This window comes from Myotis yumanensis, unplaced genomic scaffold (assembly GCF_028538775.1).
Source record: "Myotis yumanensis isolate MYYU_CA2020_CCGP unplaced genomic scaffold, mMyoYum1.0.hap1 SCAF_12, whole genome shotgun sequence".
Lineage (NCBI taxonomy): Eukaryota > Metazoa > Chordata > Mammalia > Chiroptera > Vespertilionidae > Myotis > Myotis yumanensis.
Window position 1 is genome coordinate 6,820,146 of NW_027223763.1, and position 20,053 is coordinate 6,840,198.

The 20,053-nt window shown below is 52.6% G+C and overlaps 1 protein-coding gene across 5 annotated transcripts in view; it reads right to left on the reverse strand.

Moving 5' to 3' along the window:
• Window positions 1-16,826, reverse strand: part of MVB12B (multivesicular body subunit 12B) — a 155,255-nt gene extending 138,429 nt beyond the window's left edge. For 2 of the 5 annotated variants that reach the window (XM_070430658.1, XM_070430654.1), the window contains exons 1-2: window positions 16,724-16,826; window positions 2,935-3,057 (exon numbers count right to left, since the gene is read on the reverse strand). In XM_070430658.1, coding sequence (XP_070286759.1) covers window positions 2,935-3,057; window positions 16,724-16,783 — 183 coding nt within the window. In that variant the 5' untranslated portion in view covers window positions 16,784-16,826. Of the gene's footprint in view, window positions 1-2,934; window positions 3,058-8,389; window positions 8,470-16,723 lie in introns of those variants that run through there. The other 3 variants (XM_070430655.1, XM_070430656.1, XM_070430657.1) reach the window with 3 other exon arrangements.
• Window positions 16,827-20,053: the final 3,227 nt, after the last annotated feature.

The window sequence follows — 20,053 nt, forward strand, 5'->3', positions numbered from 1 at the left end:
GCCCCCCCCCCCCTCCCCGCCCCGGCCACACACAGTGTACACTGCTGGTTCCTTCCCATCAGCAACTGGACCTGCCCAACACTTTCTACCTTTAAACAAAGAAGAAAAGACCCATGAGCCCACGTCGTCCTCTAGGGACCACTTCCCTCTATCCTCCTCCTTTAAAGGCCGTCGTCACTCGGCCTCCCATCGTCACTCCCACTTCTACTGGGCTCGTCAGTCCACTCCAATCTTGCTCCTGAGCCTGCCACCAAGTTCACAGCCACCTCCACCTTCCAGTCTCATTTCACTCACCCTTTAGGCAACTTTGAAGCATCCACGTATGAAAAAAACAGCATGTACTACCCTCAGCAAACACCCGGCATCTAGAGTCATTACACAGGTGCGGTGGCATCGCAAGGACACGTGAGACCCACCCGCCCACTGCCAGCAGCCGCCACTCCAAGACCAGAGAGCGAGGCCATGGAGGGGGGTGTGTGGGGCGGGGCTATTTCAGAGGGGAATGCAGGAATCAGGACAATAAATGAAGAAGTTTAGCAAATAATCCTCAGCCCCTCGCCTAGGAGGCAGCTTCCCCTGACCTGGAGAGGAGTTATAACAGTAAATGTTCATAAGCAAACACTGGGCATCGCTTACTTGAAGCGGCACCAGGGCCTGTGCCCATTTGAAAGTGGCTGTGCTGCCCAGGTCGGTGTCCACCTGGGGCCCCACCCTCGGGCTGGGCGGTCCCGGTGCCCAGTGTGACTGCGCAGGGACAGATCGCTGCCCACCACCCGCAGCGGGGCTTCCGCGCCAAGCCTCTCGTGGCCCAGCCACCGTCAAACACCTCACATCCCGGTTTGGATGTTGACTTCACACAAAACTCCAGATAAAAGCAAATCCCCTCATTGCCCTTGAACGCGGGGTCAGGCCTCTGGGAACCAGCTGTGTATCTAGAAGAGTCCAGAGGTCAGCACAGCGAGACGATTCCAACTCTCTCCCGGAAAGGGCTTCCGGAGGAGCTCGGCCGCGCTCGTCCCGGCGCGGAGGCTGGGAAATTGCCAGGCCGACCCTGGCGCCCCTTGCCCTGCTCACCTTCCACTGTAATGCACCGCGCGGCATAATCATGAGATGTGCTTATTAATTTCACTCATTTGACACTGCGCCCCTCTGCCCTGAGCTCCATGTTAGGAGAAAATGATAGGGATGGATTCTGCTCCTGTCAGACTTACCAAGACTTTCAGAAAACCAGACGATCAAAGGCCATCTGCCGCCCACCAGCAAGCATCCGAGACGACCCCAAAGGCACCAGCAGAATGTGAAGGACACAGATCAGCGAAACGGCAGAGCACGAAGGTGGGAGACCCGTGCCCGGGGGGTGAGCCCAGCAGGAGCCCTCCCAGGAGGGCAACCCAGGGCCAGTCCCCCTAGAGGTGGCGAGCGCTGGCCCTGCCCCACGCACGGCGTGCTGCTTCATATCTAATTCATCAAAAGACACTGGCTTCTCAAATCGGGAACAGCTTTATTTGCTTCCTCAAGAGTTTTATGGCACAAAGCCATACCTAATGATTCTATTTTATGACAAGTGATACATTCAAACAGTGCTTTGAAGTCAGGCAGCAGGAAGACTCAAATCTTTGTCAAAAAAGATTCCCTCGTCCCTTCACGTTTAAAATGTTTATAAGCTTTCAAACAGCTGGGAAAGTAACACGGAGCATTTTAACAGGCTGCTCCCCTCCCACAGGACCCAGTGCCGCTGACCCCTGCACCTGGCACCGTTCTCAGCGGGGGCTGATCCTGCCCCCCACCCCTCAGCCTGGGGACAGCTGGCAATTTCTGGACACGTTTTTGGTTGTCCAATTTGGGGGGGTTGGTGCCACTGGCATCTGGTAGGTAGAGGCCAAGGAAGCTACGAAACATCCTATGACCACAGGAGAGCCCACAGCACAAAGGTATGTGATTATCAGGCCCAAAACGTCCATCATGCCAGGGCTGAGAGACCCTGCCGCAGGGCTCCTTCGGGGCCAGGCCTGGCATCCCCACGCCTGGGAGCCAGACACTCATCTCATCACTGCGGCAGGTTCCCATGCTGGCTGCCGAGGCCTCTTTCTTTATGAGTCTTGGTACCCCCCGCTCAACGAACAAGAATAAAACGCTGCCCTAAACAGGAGGGAAGTAAGGCCACTTCGGAATCTCAGAACCAGGGTCAGTGTTTACTACACCCTCCTGATGTTTCTCTGCATTTTTTAAAGCTCCACCCAAATCGGAGTTTATTTATGGAAACAACAAAAGAACCAGTTCCGGCCATCAGTGCTACTGACCACCACCGACATCTGCCGAGAAGCACGGCACGTTCCTGCCAAGCGGGGTGGTGGGTCAGCCAGAGAGCTGGGCTTGGAGGGGGGCGGGGGGGTGGGTCCTGACCTGCCCCCGAGGACGGGGACTCTGTCCCTTCACCTCCCGGAGCTCAGGTTCTCCTCAGCAGCAGAGATGCAGCTACTGGCCCTCCCAGCGCAGCCGTGAGCTACATGAGCTGCTGGGAGGACACTGCTTTGGAAGCGGTAAGAGCGGTACGATTGTATGTGACATGTATCCGTGGGGGACACTCTATGACAATCGCCAAGGGTCTTTCAGACACTTGGATCCTTTTCATGCAATGTCACAACGAGAAGTGACCGAAAATCAATGAATCCAGCCCCTGGATTTTACAGAAGGTGAAAATGAGCATCCCAGAGGTCAAGGGAGTCGGCCAGGGACAGCCCAGACAGGCTCTGGCCCTCTGACTCCCAATCCAGGACACTCCCCTGCCTGCCCACTGGTGATCTCCCCCTCCCTGCTTAAGTTCCTAGAGGGAAGAAACATTATCTTACACACAGGTTCAGAGGGTCTTGAACACAGGAGGTAAACATCTGTTGAATCCGTGAACAAAAGGTACAAAGCAGAATCCTGACTTACTACATCGTAGCCTGTCGGGGCGCGGTTCCGCGAAGCCACCACCCCCACGCCTGTGATGGGGTCCATGGGCGTCTCTGGCAAGGCTTCTGAAAGGTCTCTGACTTCAGGCATGGTGGACTTGTCCTGGTTCCGAAAAGGAAAAAGAAAGCACAGAATTCAAACTCGGCGCTTAACGTGAACAATGCAAAGTCTCACACAGATAGAACCGGACTCTCGGGGCCAATATCCTGAGCTGAGCTCCACTTCCTGAAAGAGCTAACGGAGCCCTGACCCACCGGACTCTTTCCTCAGAGCAAGAATTCAAAACATCACTGGCCTCCGCTTGTCTCAAGTCAGCCTTGAGCACTGAGCTAACACAGTTAATGAGGGCTTGTCCCTGCTCTGAGTATGCATGTAATTTAAACTCAGACCCAAAGGCAAACCATTCTCAAATCTCCCACCCAGCTGCCTGACTCTGAACAGGCACCAGTAGCCTCTCTGAGGATAAGTCAGACTTGACTAAGTCTAACCCCACCTTGCGTTTCCCTCCCTGTACTATTTCCTATGGAGGTGCAGACTTCCAAACCTACAGTCTCTGCCATAGCCAAGCGGGGCTGCGCAGCGGACAGAGCTTTGCACACACACGCCTGGAAGACAGTCTCCCGGCATGGAGGCAAAGGAAGGGTTCAAGTCCAGGCTCCACAGCCTTGAGTGAAACGGAGTCTTGGTACTGACAGTCCCAGAGCTGCTGTGAGAGCCAAGAGTCACGTACAGGAAGGCCCTGGAGCGGTCCCTGGCACACAGTGGGTACTCAACAAAGAGCAGATGAGGCTGGTGGGGTTTGGGGTAAACATGCCCAGGGTAACTGACCAGAAACGTGGTAGGCATCACTCCCAAGAGGACTGGAAGGTCCCTTTTTTGTGTTTAATCCTGCAGGTCGTGGGCATTTACTCAAAGCTAAACACTAACAATGACCGTAATTCTTGCTGGGCACTTGGGGAGAAAGGGAGGGGAAATGGAATTATTATTCTGCTGCTGACTGCCCCTTGATGTGACCAGAGGAGACAAGCAGTATATAGAGAGCACTGGGTCTGGGAAGCTTGAGTGGCAGTGCACCAGAAAGCAAATAAAAAAGGTAACACCTTATGTAAATGACTTTTAGTACTTTTAAAAGGACAAGCCTTGAAAAAGAGCAAGTTAAATTCCACCTCCTTCTGCAACAATTAAGTTCCACTGGCTGCAAGTCTGCCAGATCTCTCAAGGCTGGTTACTGCTTCTAAAGCAAACCGAACACCCTGCCTAACTCAGCAGGCAGGAGGAATATTCTTAGTTCTCGGCCGAGAATCAGAAAAGGCAGAGGCTATTAAAAAGGAGTTTGCCTCCTAACAGGAACAACCAAAATGCTATATGCAAGTCCCCCATGTAATCAGCATCCAGGACCCCACAGAAGGCTCCGGAAACAGACTTAACACAATGCAGCCAAATCTCCCATCAAGGTGTTTCCTAGCCTGGCAGCAGCTGCACTCTCAGCGTCTGTTTGTGACAAAAGCAAACCAAGTTACGCTTTACTTAAGTCTGCTGAGCATAAGCTTCTGGGAGCCCAGGGCAGGGCCCAGGACACCACGTGGCATCACTGCATCATTTTCTCTTTTTAAAGTGTCATTTATCAGGTAGGTTTATCTGCATAAAGCACAGGGCTTAGTGCTCCCCACACACAGGAGGTTTAAAGTATATATTTACTCAATGCCCACGCACGCCCCCAATAAGAGAAGGTCTGTCATTAAATATCTGCACCAGCACAATCCCAAGCAAACACTGATCAAAAAGTATCTTCACTTGGAAAATCCCCTCTTATCGGTAACCTAACAACAACAATGCTGCAGTTTGCAAAATATGGGTACCTGCTGCTGGTACCCAAAATGCTTTGCAATTAACAACTCATTAACAGAATGTACGAATTCTACTAGTGCTGAAACATCACGCTGTGAATTTAATAAAGAACATGCGAGGTAAGTTTTTTCTTTATTAAGATAGTACTGCCTCTACTATGTAAGAGAGAAGGAGGGGGAGGTGAGCCTGGGAATAAAGAAGAAATATTCTATTTGCTGAGAGATTCACGTCCTCGGGTTCCAATATCCTGCACGAGGCACTGATGACAATGGCTCCGCTCTGCTCGGCGCTGCTGTCAGGTGCGGGCGGGGACCCCGGTGGCGGGGATGCGCTCCCAGGATGCACCGCGGCAGCCCCGCAGCGGGTCCAAGATGGCCGCTCCCGGGCCGAGCAGACAAAGGGCCTCGGCCGTGGGCGCAGCCCAGCCCGCAGGAGGGAGGCTGCTCCGTCATCTGCGGAGCATCCCGCACGCCCTGGCGTTCCTTCCCCGGCTGCTCACCCCGGGGATCCGGGCAGCCTTTGTGAAATGCAGACAAATGACGCTGCGGGGCCGAGGGGCGGTGGAGGGAGCAGCAGCGGCAGCAGAGGAAGCTGCTAATGAGAAACGCCCAAGACATCCACGGCGGAGCCCATCACTCAGAGCGGCCGCCCTGAGTTACATATTTTCTGACTGCAAATTACTTTTAACAGCGCCTCCACCGTCACTTCAATTGACCTCCTAACAAAAGGCCATTTATTAACCGGCGCTCGCGTCTGCGGGCTGTGGAGCCTGGAGCTGGGGGGTCACAGGCCAGGCCCCTGGGAGGGGGGGGGAGAGGCATGGATGCCGGCCTGCGAGGGGGCACATCTGCCCGGGAGGGCGAGGAGGCGCTGGGTGTTCAAAACCAGCATGAACCTGCCTTGCAAGAGGCCATGCTGGTCTAGAGCCCGATCCCAGGGCCTACTCGCCACAACTCCCGGTTCGCCCTCAGCAGCTCCCCACCAGCATCCTCCATCTCTAACTGCACGCACCCCTGCTACACACACGCGCCTGCTGCACACACATCCCTGCTGCACACACACACCCCTGCTGCACACACACCCCTGCTGCGCACACACACCCCTGCTGCACACACACACCCCTGCTGCACACACACCCCTGCTGCACACACACACCCCTGCTGCACACACACACCCCTGCTGCACACACACCCCTGCTGCACACACACACCCCTGCTGCACACACACCCCTGCTGCACACACACACCCCTGCTGCACACACACCCCTGCTGCACACACACCCCTGCTGCGTGCGTGTACAGAGCCCTGCAATCCTCAGGAAGCTTTCTCAGGCTGCTTCTCCACCGATGCCCACACCAAACCTGGCAGGTGGCTGTGTTGCATTGTCCCTATCGTACAGGAGAGCAAGCGGAGGCCTGGCGTTCTCAGACACCATGCAGCTGGCAGAGGCAGAGCCTAACAGGACCTCTGCCCTCCTTCCCCAGCCAGGTCTGCTTCCCATGACACCGTGCAGAGGAACGCCGCCATCCCATCCCATATCCGACTGGAAAACCAGTTTCAACACTAATTATGGTAAAAATGGAAAGCTCTTCTTTCTCTAGCCATAGCCCAGCAAGTGAAGCAAGGGGGAGAAAAGTACAGCAAGATAAAAGTAACATGGGATTAATTTCCCTCGAACCTCTGTTTCAAGATTCAACATCTCCCTCATAAATAATTTACAACAATAAAAATGAGCTAAGGCCATGTTTGTGTAGGACGGAGGTAAATTTAGGCCTAATGAGGGAGATCCGAGCGCTGCACAGGAGGGAATAGGTTGATGCATGGTGCGGTGCGAGCCGATCGACAGCACACAGGGGCTCCATTACAACTGCAAGTCGCAGACCAACCAGGGGGAGGGAGCAATTTGAGAAACTTCTACCATCCTGGCTGTGGCTGCAAGGAGGGTCTCTACAGTGAAAGCCCAAAGTGGACCCAGTACTTCAGATGGCAACAGATGCTGAAATTACTGAGAATCACAGGACAGAGCCGACATGAAACTAAGTAGGTTCTCAGTAAATGCCAGGGAAGGAAGGAAGGTGGTGGCAGCACCTGGGAGTTGGGTCTGCTCTTGGGCATGGAGAGAGTGCGGTGGCAACACTGACCTTGAGCTTATCCTCCTAATTGAACCTCCTGGGCCATCTGGTCCCAATCCCATCCCAATCTCTACCTTCAGCGCCCAGGCAGCCTCTGCTAGATCATTTGCAAGTCTGGGGGGCTGCAGAGCTGGGCTCTGGGCAGCTGTTCCTGTATTCTGCAAGGTGGGAGTGCGTGTGTGCATGTGTGTGTATGTGTGTGTGCGCGCGCACATGCCTTGCATATACATACTAGGACTAGCTGGGGTCCCGTTACGGTGAGGTGTGTTTTCCAAGCCAGAGGATTCTTTCCATGCCATGCTGGATGGCTTCGATGCGACAACACAGCGCGGAAGAGGAAAACCGCTTCCTGCTTCTGCCTGCAATGCTGCAAACAGTGCCTGGGGGAGGCCCCAGCTCCCAGCACTGCAGCACCTCGCCAATGCTGTCATCCCAGGTTCACAGAGAAATGAACTTTAACTATAAAGCCCCTTCATACAGACAGCACACTGCTCCCTTGTAGCTGATCAAAGAATCACTACAACAGTTTGCTTAATCCCTAAAAGTCAGCAGTGCTGGGCTTAACTGATGCTGAACATTGTTTCAGAATCAAAGGCGTGCCTCCCGGCCCCAGTCTGGGAGAAAACTAAGCTACTGTATCACAGTTGAAAACTCAGGGGAACTTTGATATCATCTCTGTTTAATTTCCCCGGCCCCGTGAGCCTGGGGTTTATCTCATTTTATCAACTCCTGCACTGAAATCAAACCCCAACTAACAGAGCTCAGACCTCTCTCCACTGAGGCCCCTTTAGCAGCGGGGTGGGGTGCAGGCTGTGGAGTTTAAAGATGGGGGACAACAACTGCAGGGGGCCGGGAGCGGGGCCTTCAAAGGAGGAGCAGCAGGAACCCCAACGGCTTCCCTGCAGCTCAGAAGCAGCGCCAGCCAGCACTGCCCGCAAGGCTGAGGCGTGACTCGCACACAACTTTTGAGGAGAGTAATTTCAAACTATTGGGGGCGGGGCGGGGGGGACGCCGGTTAAATTGGGCTACTGTAATTGAAATGACAAAAACAGTGGGTTAATTAAGTCCCCACAGAAGGACGAAATTGCGATCAGCTTGTTTGAAATCCAAAGTCAAGGGCACAAAAGACATCAAGTGTCTGCCCACAGCGACCAGCTTGCAGGGCCGGGAAGAGCAGTGTATAAGTATTTTACTCGCGGTGGGAAACGGCCTGAGAGCAGGGTCTCACTAATGAGAGACCGTCAGCTTTGCCTGCTTCCCAGTGGCAGTGGGGGTCTGCAGGAATCCATGCCCCTGTCTGTCGCCCATGATAACGGGTATCTTTCTGCTGATAACCTTAAGCAGGGCGCAGAAGGACACTGCCCACCCCACGAGAGGGAGCCCGATGCACCCCTCAACACACACAAACACACACACAGGGCCACCTCCCTTACAGCCAAGGTGCAGAGACCTACCGCCTCAGGAGGCTGGGAGCTGAGGCCAGGGCCCATGCAGCCCCCCGGAGAGCGGCCAGCCTGCTATCGGGAGACGGTGCACAGGCTGATGGGCGACCCTGTGGACTCAGGATAGCATCCTGGTGCTTCCTGCACTCTGGTCTGGACCACTTATCTAGAGACCAGTCAGAAGCCAAGTCACTCTGACGAGTGCTGTTGAGTGTGGTCTGGTGGCAAGAGCCACAGGCTACTGGGAAGGCTGCTAAGATACTGGGAAACGAAAGCAAATATTTTCCTAAGCATACCTCGATCAAAGAATTCTCCAGCTCAGGCACTAACAATGGCAAGCACTTCCTTTCCCCCAGTAAAGGTCTGCTGCTTCCAATAGAAGAATCTGGTGTAGAAACACATCCACGACATCTGACCTATGATTAGATTTATATTAACCACTTGATTACCACACAGATCTCCTATAACCCACATGAGGCAGGCCGGGGGTTCAGGTTGCGGCAGCCCAGTACAGTACAGTGCTAGATCCCGGAATTCACTCCAAAAATAAACCCGGGATCAAGTTCTACAGCACTGCAGTGGCCCAAGTCCTGCCCCTCCAAGCCTGACTCTGCAAAACCAGGGCTCCTGGTGCTGGGGGGAGCGGGGGTGGCATTCTCCAGAACACTTGAGCCCCACACCGTCTTGCCCCACCATGACTGCAAGTGAGGGTCGTCCTGCCCACTCCCTTCAGGTCTTGGTGCCACACTGTCCCCTAGAGAAGACGAAGAAAGACGACCCCAACAGAAGGCAGATGCCCTACAGATGAAACCAGCCGTGGGCAAACTACGGCCCTCGGGCCGGATCTGGCCCGTTTGAAATGAATAAAACTAAAAAAAAAAAAAAAAAAAACCGTACCCTTTTATGTAATGATGTTTACTTTGAATTTATATTAGTTCACACAAACACTCCATCCATACTTTTGTTCCGGCCCTCCGGTCCAGTTTAAGAACCCATTGTGGCCCTCGAGTCAAAAAGTTTGCCCACCCCTGGATGAAACTATCCCAGGAGGCCCCAGGGCAATGCTCTCTTGATGTTCAGTGACATGAGTCACCCCTTGCCCTGAAGGCTACAGTGTCTGCAGAGAAAAATAATGCCAATGTCATCTCAACACCCGGCACCTGGGCCCCCAGGCCAGAGTCATCAGGACACATGGTGTCAGGTCGCCAGGCCCGCCCATCACCAGCCCCCCCCCCCCCCCCCCCCCCCCCCCCCCCCGCCTCCGACTTTCACCTGGATGTTAAGAGTTTCCTTGCATACATTTGGGCATTTAATCATTCTACCCGTATGCTGATGACTTCCAAAACACCTCCCAAAGCTGGGTGTGTATCTAGTGTCTGTCACCAGCTGCGTGTCCCGTGAGTACCTCAGACTCACTGGCCTCGCCGTCCTCCCCCTGGAGGGGCTCCCCCACTCCCAGAACCTATCAGGACCCGGTGCAAAGCAGTCAGCCCACAAACATGTAGGGGGTGCCTGGGCGCTGAGCATGGAGGGAGGTGTGCACAGGTGAGGACGGGAAATCCAGCACCCGGAGCAGGAGTCCCCAAATGCGGGCCTAAGAGTCACCTGGAGGGTTTGTTAAAACAGAGTCTTTAACCCACTCCCAGGTACTGATTCAACATGTGTAGGAGGGAGCCTGAGAAGCTGCATTTCTAACAAGCCCCGGTGATGCTCAAACAGCTGGCCCACAGCGCAAACTCTGAAGACAGCAGGTGTTCATGAGGTGTTGGATGACTGACTGAATGAGTGAACAAATGAATGGAGAGACCCTGAAGGTCATCACCCACGAGGAACAGCCTCAGAATGAGAACCCGTCTCCCCCTCTGCAGCACAGGTCCCCTCATTCCTTCCTACGACACTCCCCCCACCATTCCAAACCTGGGACACACCTTCCATTCGGCCCCAAACTTCCCCAACGGCCCAGCCAGACAGGTGCTGTCCCTGAGCATCGTGGTGCAGTCCAAGGACACGGTCGGCGCACATATATGTGCACACGTGAACACACACCCTCGTCACTCAGGTTATAACACACTTTCCCTAGAAGAATGTAAGTTGTTCCAAGGTGCTATGTTCACCAGGGCCTGACTCACAGTGGGTGCTCAATAAATGGTTATGGATGGATGGATGGATGGATGGATAGATAGATAGATAGATAGATAGATAGATGGAAGGAAGGTGGATGAATGAAGTGCCTACCATCCTCTCAAGATCACCCATGTTTCACTGGATAAAGGAGGGCACCAGCAGCCCATGCAGGACAAACAGCACAACTGCAGGGACGGCCACCTGCAGCGGAACGGAGGCCCGGCAGCACTCTCTGCAGTTTCAGTTCACGCCGCTGGACCAGGGCCTGGCAGTGGCCGGCGGGGCTCCCAGCTGCCTGCACAGCAGACTCGCCTAAGGAGTCTGTAAGGATACAGCTGCCCATCCCAACCCCCAGGTTCCGATTTAACTGGTCTGGGGCTGAGACTGGACAGTGCCACTGTGCCGGCTGATACAGTGACAAATGGAAAGGGATTACAAATGAGGGGACACTGGCTTCTGCCTGGTGAGCCATGGAGACGCGAGGGAAGAGCTGCCACTCCGGCTGCCTCCCTGAAAGAGGGAGCGGGCATGTGGAGAAGAGAAGGGACCACAGGCAGAAGGCGTGGCATCAACAGCAGTGTGAGCAAACGAGGACGGTTGGGGGAACTCTGAGTAGCAGATGGGCTCTGAAACAAGCCTATGAAATGTTTAAACCAACCAACAAATAAGACAGTCTGCACGTCTCTGCTCTTTCTCAGGTCTAAGCAATGACACAGGCCTACAGGAAGGAGTACCCAATGGCCAAAAGGGAAAAATCGCCAAGTCTTCTGACCATCCTCTCTTGTAACTGAATGCTTCTCAAATCCATGCCACTTCCTGCAGACCCCCACGGGGCCTCCTTATGCTATTAGCTCAGTGGGAGAATGGGAGGTAAGGAGAGGAATGAAAAGGCTGCAAGCTTCGGAGTCAGAGGGCCCCACGTTTGAATGCCAGCCCTGACACTTACTTACAGCTGTGTGGCCCCAGGCACGTTAACCAAACTGGGCCTACGTTTCCATCCCTATAAAACTGGGATATGAAATAATATACTATTTTCTCTGCAGTGTTATAATGTATATAAAGAACTTGCAGAACTTGCATAAAAAGATACACACAATCCACAGTGAAAAAGACAATTTACAGATTGGAGAAACATTTGCAAACAATATATCTGATAAGGAATTGAAATCTAAATCTACAAAGAACTCCTATAACTCAACAACAACAACAAAAACCCTGAAATGATTAAATGAAAAACCAGGCAAAGGACTGGACTACACATTTCTTCAAAGGTGACATACAATGGCCAACAAGCACAGGAAAGGATGTCCAACATCACTAATCAGTAGGGAAATGCAAACCAAGGGCACAGTGAGGTATCACCTCATGTCAATAAGAATGGCTACTATCAAAACCCAACAAATCGGTGTTGGCAAGGATGTGGAGAAATTAGAGCCCTGGTACACTGTTGGTGGAAATGAAAATGCAGCTGTTGGGGAAAACAGTATGGTGATTCCTCAAAAAATTTTAATAGAATTTCTATATGATCTGGCAGTTACACTGGGGATATACCCAAAGAATTGAAAACGTGGTCTCGAAGAGATATTTGTACATCATGTTCCTAGTGACACTATTCACAAGAGCAAAAAGGTGACAGCAACCCAAGTGTCCACGGACAAAGGAATGGATAAGCAAAATGTGGTATATCCTCACAATGAAGTATTATTCCTGTTAAAAAAGAGGAAATTGTGACACATGCTACGAGATGAATGACCCTTAAGACGTTATGTTAAGTGACATAAACCAGTCACAAAAGGTTAAATACTTATGTGAGGCATTCAGTAGTCAAATTCATAGAAATGGAAAGTAGAATGGTAGTTGCCTGGGGCTGGGGGAGGAGAACATGAGAGTTATTTCAAGAGTATAGAGTTTCAGTTTCTCAAGATGAAAAAGTTCCAGAGATTAGCTGCACAACATGAATGTACTTAATGACACTGATCTGTACAGTTAAAAATGATTAGGATGGTCCTAGCTGGTTTGGCTCAGTGGATAGAGCGTTGGCCTGCGGATTAAAGGGTCCTGAGTTCGATTCCAGCCAGGGGCACATGCCTGGGTTGCGGGCTCGATCCCTGATCCCCGGTGTGGATCAATGATTCTCATCATTGATGTTTCTATCTTTCCCTTCCTTACTGAAATCATTTAAAAATAAAATAAAATGTGAAAAAATATTTTAAAAAAATGATTAGGATGGTAAATTTTACGTTATGTATATTTTACAACTTTTTAAAAAAAGCATCTACAGCCCTGGCTGGTGTGCTCAGTTGGTTGGAGCATCTTCCCAGATATGGAAAGGTTATGGGTTCGATTCTTGGTCGGGGCATATACCTCGGTTGTGGGTTCAATCCCAGGTTGGGGTGTGTGCAGGAGGTAACCAATCAATGTTTGTCTCTCACATCGATGTTTTTCTTTCTCTCCCTTGCCCTCTCTCTTAAAAAATATAAACAAAGATATCCTCAGGTGAGAATTCAAACAAAAACACACATCGTGAATTGTGGTTTTCAATTTCAATAAGCCTCAGTACAACCCAAACTTTGTTTCAAAAATGCAGATTTGGGGGCCCCATCCCAGGTATTCTGATTCCGGGTCTCAATTTGACATCCTGGAATCTGCATTTTCCTAAACATCCTATGGATGTTTAGCTCATTATGTATTCATTTATATATCTCTCCTGAAGGATCAAGGGATATTCTTTGAACACTTTGCTTTATTGATCAGTATCCTGGTTGTTGTTTTTTTAAAGTAAGTGTGTGTGTGTGTGTGTGTGTGTGTGTGTGTGTGTGTAATGACCTGGTGGTGTTGGCTCTAGCCACAGGCTCAGCAAGACGGCCCTCCAGTCCTCAGGCAAATGTGGCCTGCAAAGCTCCAGTATGTGACCCCTGGGATCCAGGTGCCGGGCCTCTCCCATTTCAGCCTGGACAAGCCCTGCAACTCCCCACAAGTGTATCCCGCAAACCAACCACATGGCCACACGACGACCCCAACAAGGAGCTGGTGGCAAGCACACCCTGCAGTGAGTGTCTCTACTTCCCAAGCAGCTGGGGAGAGGTCTGCTGCGGGCAACCCCTGCAAACAGCACAGACGATCCAGAGAAACCACAACCCCCGCGGGCAGCCCAGCAAGCACAGACCCAGGAGAGCCCTGGGGCCAGTGAAACGTTGGCCAGGGAGAGCCTCCGCCTGAGCAAGAACCATGAGCAAGAACCGCCTGGGGGAGAGGCAGCTCCTCAAGGAACCCAGGCCTCCCCTCCCACAGCCTCATGAGCAAAGGAGACTCTGCTCGCTCAACCGCAACCCGCTAAATACAGTGCTCCCAGCCCACCACATCCAGCCATGTAGTCATTTGTGATCTTCATCATCATAATAGCACCTCTGACATTTCCCACGTTGACTCCAACACCATCATTACTTTCCAGTGTGGCAAGGATACGCTCTTTCGGCATGAAGCATGCCGTACTTCAACCTGCGAGGGCAGAGGGACACAGGGTGTCTGGATTCGAATGCCCTAGAACAGTGATGGCGAACCTTTTGAGCTCGGTGTGTCAGCATTTGAAAAACCCTAACTTAACTCTGGTGCCGTGTCACATATAGAAATTCTTTGATATTTGCAGCCATAGTAAAACAAAGACTTATATTTTTGATATTTATTTTATATATTTAAATGCCAGTTAACAAAGAAAAATCAACCAAAAAAATGAGTTCGCGTGTCACCTCTGACATGCGTGTCATAGGTTCGCCATCACTGCCCTAGAAGCTGATCTGCTGTGAAACCCAGATCAACGCGCATCCCCAACCCCACCCCTTCCAAGACCCTGAGAGGGGATCCCGCATTACATACGATCATGCAGTTTTTGTCAAATGTACTAAAGGGAGATAGTCTTGTATTTCTTTTTCTTACAGCCACTCCCCCCCCATGCATATTGTTTCAATGGCAGACCCACAAAACCGGGGTCTGTCCCCGAATCCCACTTATATTTATCGAGGACCCCCACATCCTCCACAGCGTCACATGCACTCACGTACATTAGCTCATTCAGCCTGGCAGGGGAGGACTTATTCTTAAGTCACTTTATCAAATAAGGAAGTAGGGACTCAGAGAGGTTCCCTGACTTGCCTAGGGCTGTGGTCGGCAAACTGCGGCTCGCGAGCCACATGCGGCTCTTTGGCCCCTTGAGTGTGGCTCTTCCTAAGCCTTAGGAGTACCCTAATTAAGTTAATAACAATATACCTACCTATATAGTTTAAGTTTAAAAAATTTGGCTCTCATAGGAAATTTCAATCGTTGTACTGTTGATATTTGGCTCTGTTGACATGAGTTTGCCGACCACTGGCCTAGGGTCACCTGAGTTCCAGGAGGTACGGGGAAATCCAAATCCAAGCCCCTAAATTCAAGCCCAGTGTTCTTTCTACTCTACCATCCCTTCTAGGTTGCCTTGAGAAGAACTAAATAATAACTAGAAAGGCACTCAAAACAAAAAAAAGAAAAATGAAGCCACTCTTCTGATTAATCGGTTAACAAACCCTTGATAACATCCACTAACTTTTATTGACCTGCGGCAGGCATGGAGCTAAGCGAGTCTCTTGTCACATCTCATTTAATTCTCACCCTAATCCTGTGAGAGACAATGAGCATCACCAGCCTCACTCTACAGGCGAGGCAACTGCGGCTCAGAAAAGTTCGTGAATTTGCCCAAGAACACGGAGCGAGCAGGAAAGCCAAGGTTTCCGACGAGGCCTATTTCGAAAGCCCTTGCACCTAACATGCACGGCGCACAATTGCAGCTGGAGTGGGGGGAGCGCACCAGCTGGATGCAGGCAGGGCAGGGAACATGCCTTCAGCATCCATCAGGAGTGTGGCCAAGAAGCTGGAAGGAAGGAATGAAACATGTGGACGTGCGAAGACGCTTCTAGGCTCAAGTGAACCCGTAATTGCCATGTCAGCGGCGTCACCTGGGTCTTGGGGCCCAGGTCCCAGCAGAGGCCCTGTCTCTCCGAGGCCCCATTGAAATATTCTATGTGTGGCACCGCGTCCCAGAGCGCCCGGCACAATTTCTGGAGAGCAGGAGAGGTGTCACGCCTCTCCCGGCGCTCCCCTCCCGGGCGCACGGAGGTTTCCAGTGAGTCTGGGCTTCCACGGCGCTTATCTCCTGACTTTTCTCAGGCTTCGCTGGTGCAGCTGATAAGATGTCCGAGCCCCGTTCAAATGAGATGAGACCCGGCCAGCTGTCGGGAAATGCACAGTGAGATTCTACTGAGAAGGAACCACCAGAGACAAAGGCCGCTGAGGAGGCACCGGCCTGCTGTCTGCTTTTGTGGCAGAAAAATCGGAGTGGGCGCTGCTTCTTGATGGGGGCGGGGAGCGTTGAAGGGGCAACGGCCATTTGCCTTCTGCCCCGCGTGGCCCTCCGTGTGGCCCTCCTTGGCGCCCGGCTGAAGAGGCTGCAGAGGGGCAGGGAGCGGAGGGGTCGCCGCTTTGATTTAGGGAAAGTGATGTGTTGGAAACAAAGAGGACAAAGATGCTCAGGGGTCTGCCTGTCTGGGGGACCTGGTGTCCCCCGCCCCTGGCGCTAGGCCATAGCTCTGGTCCCATCCCCTTGCCCTCGAGCCTCACTTGAGCTGGAGCGCCCGTGGGGTGCTCATCAGGGTGAGCACCCCGAGTCTCCGGCGCCCAGGCCCGGCGCTCATCTTGCAGACAGGTGCCCTGGCTCCCGGGTGCCCGGGTCACAGAGGAGGCCACACCCCAGACGCCGCCCGAGGCTCAGGTGCAAGCAGGGCTGCACCCACGTGACTCCAGGGAGCTGGACCCTAGGCCGGGCCGGTCAGACCGCGGTCTGCAGGCGGCGCCCGGGCCCGGGCACAGGTGAGCCGCCTCCCCGCCCTCCCGCCGGCCGGGCTCTCGGGAGGCGCCCCTGCCCGGCCCTGGGCGCTGCGCCCCTCGGCCCCGAGCGCCCGCCGCCTGCGCGCTGCAAGGCCGAGCGCACGGGAAGCCGCGGCGCAGGGCCGGGCAGCGGCCGCAGGGCCTGTCCCCGCGCGGGCCGGGCACCGAGCCCGCAGGCCTCCGTGCGCTCGCTCCGCCCGCCCGCCCGCCCCTCGGCCCGGGGCCCGCGCCCGCCCGCCCGCCCGCCCGCCGGGGCCGCAGGGCCGGCTCGCCGAGCCCCCGCCGCCCGGCCGCGCGGCCTCACTTAACTGTTCCCCGCTGGGGCGGCGGCGGGTCCCGGCTCCGTCTCACGCAGAAGCAGCTTCTCATCGCCCGGGCGGCGCGGGAGGGGCCGGGCCGGGGCCCAGGCGGCGGGGCCGGCGCCGCAGCTCGAGCGCGAGCCTCCCCGGCAGCGGCGGGGGCGGGGCGCGGCCTGGCGGCGGCGACCACGGCGGCGGCGGCGCTCCCCGCGCGGGCCGGGCTGCGGGCCTCCCGGCGGCGCCCCAGGCTGGCTCGGGCAGGAGCGGGGAGTGGGAACCCGGGGACTCGCGTCCGGAGCCCGCGCCGCCACCCCGCCTCCCCCGCGCCCGGCCGCCCCCCGCCCGCAGGCGGCCCCCGTGCAGCCCCGACCCCCAGGAGCCCGGCCTCGCGGAGCCCGGGACCCAGCGGCCCCTCCCCCACGCTGGCCTCGCCGCGGACCCGCAGCCGCGGGCTCCCCTAGGCCTGGCTGTGCCCTACACCAGCCCAGCGCGCTGCCTCCTCCCCCTGAGCCCCCCGGCCTCCTGGAGCCTTGGAGAACCGTGCACACACCCACAGGCACCCGCGCCCCCACATACACACACACACACACACACACACGCACACCCGCACCCCACACCCCCACATACACACACACACACACACACACACACACACACGCACGCACACAGGGGCACCTGGCCCACCCAGCCCTTCTAGGCTTTAGAAACCCAGGCCAGTTCTTGGCTCAGCTCACTCCAGTTCTGGGCACCCTACTGCCCCACCTGACCCAACGCAAGCTTCGTCAGACCCCAGAGCCCACGGTTCATCCCAGGCCTCCAAACAGACCCCCATCTCCTAGCAATTGTCCACATGCCCATATGCTGGGCAAATGATTTACCCACGCAGGCCTAGAGCCAGCCTCAGGGAAGCATCTAGAACAGGTTCCTATAAGGCCCACGAAATCATTTGGTCTGGCCCTGCCAAAGCATTAGGGGTGAGTTAATTAAATGTTTGACCAAATATAGCAGGCTAATTTTTAAGGTGAATAATTTTTGTATGGCCCACAAATGATGTTATAAATATCCGGATAGCCCTTGGCAGAAGAAAGGTTCCCCACCCCTGATCTAGTAGGAAGGGTTTAAGCAGAGGTGCCTACCCTCCAGCACTTGGGGAAAGGTACAAGCCAAATACGCCCTGCAGAGCCCCAGCAAGGCACCCCACGCAGGGGCCAGGTGCTACTTGAAAGGCCTCTGGTCCCAAGGCTGGAATATTTGAAGCTGAGACCATGCAGGAGTGACCTGCATCAAGTCCCATTTTCACACATTCTAGGCTTTTCCAAAACAGCTGGCTGATCCTAAAGAAAAGGGTGCCAAGCAGAATTGGCTGTGGAAGAAGAGGTCCCGTGGGGAAGCCATGCAGGTGTCTGTGTCGCTCCAATGGCACTGGTTCAGATGGTTTCACAGGCAAATTCCAGCACACCATTCACGGACAGACAACCCCTATGTTATTATCCTGGAGCCTTGGCTAACCGTTCACACACCCATGCCCCCACATACACACAAACGCACACACAAACACACACAGTGGCCTCTTGCAGGGGCACCTGGCCCACCCAGCCCAACCGTTATTTAAACGGTTACACCGGCGGGGGGGGGGGGGGGGGGGGGGGGAGGGTTCAATGTCATTTCTCAAGTTTAGCACAACCCGATATCCAAATCCAACAGAGATTACACCAGGAAAGAGGAGGGCAGGTCTATATAGAACACTAGCTCCCTGAGAGGTTAATATATATTTTTGGCAGTCAAATAATTTGAGGAAATGGTGCATACCATTTATAGTCTACTTTTTTGGAGAATCACAATAAGTATTAGTATACGAAGGTCTATGTGAGATACAGGAGTGAAGAAACCTATTTAACCTGGCATTTCTTGAACTCATCTGAGCCAGGACCAGAAGTTTACTGATCAATCTCCAATATGTAAATCACTGCTATAGACCAACCCACTTCAGTATATAGTAGTTGTAAAACTACTGAGTAAAATTTTAGCAATTTTATTCAGTAGTTGTACAAATCCAGCTTGCTGAAAAACAAATCAAAACCCACCAAGAACAAACAAGATTTATTCCAAAAGTACAAGGATAATTCAGTGTTAGGAAATCTGTAAATTCATCGCATTGTTAAAGGAAAACAGATCACAGGATCTTATCAACAGGATAGACCAGGGGTGGGCAAACTTTTTGACTCGAGGGCCACAATGGGTTCTTAAACTGGACCGGAGGGCCGGAACAAAAGCATGGATGGAGTGTTTGTGTGAACTAATATGAATTCAAAGTAAACATCATTACATAAAAGGGTACGGTCTTTTTTTTTTTTTTAGTTTTATTCATTTCAAACGGGCCGGATCTGGCCCGCGGGCCGTAGTTTGCCCACGGCTGGGATAGATGCTTTAAAAATATTGAATAAACTTCAACTACTTTTTAATTTTTAAAAACCTCTTAGTAAACTAGGGAGAAAATTTAAACATCTTAGCATGACAAAGTTTATTTATCAACAGCCATCAATAAACATTCTAATGGTGAAACACTAAAGGTATTCTCATTTAAGTAAAAAACAAAACAAGGATGGCTGCTGTAACTGCTAAAAACTGTAACCAATGCAATAAAATAAGAAAACTAAATAGGAAATACAAATATTCGAAAGGAAGAGACAAAATTGTCATTATTTCTTCATGATGTAAGTGCATACATAAAAATTGAAGAAAATCAACTAAAAATTTTAGAGGTTTTGGTAAAGTGGCCAGTTATCAGGTAAGCATCAAAATCAATGGCTTTCCTAAATGCTAAGGGAAAAGCCTTCTTCTCCATATTGAAGAACTTCACCTTTCTACACCCTGGGGAGGATGAATGATTTGTCTGATCCGTGAGTTTGGGAGAAGAAATCAGACAAGGATAGATGCTTCTGAGTTCTCTTTTTGGCATTGTCTGATGGCATGAAGCAAATATTTTCATGTACTCTCCGCTGTGTGTGTAGTAAGTTCCTGGGATAGAGAGATAGTGTTGTCCAGTAATGCCTGCTACTATAGAAGTAAATCTATCCAGTTCAGGGGAAAATAAAGAAAGCCTCACTTAGCTACAGTTCAAATGCTATAGTTTCCAGTCAGCTTTATTAGTAATAAAAGAAGTATTTTCACTTCCTATGTCTCTTTCCTATAACTATGCCTCAGTTTCTTCCAAACTAAGAAGAGGGAGCAAAGTATTACTTATAGGAACCCCTAAATAAAACACTAAATACCAGTAATTTCTACTCAAAAAGTATAACAATGAATACTATAAAATACCTAGGCATAAACTTAGCAAGAA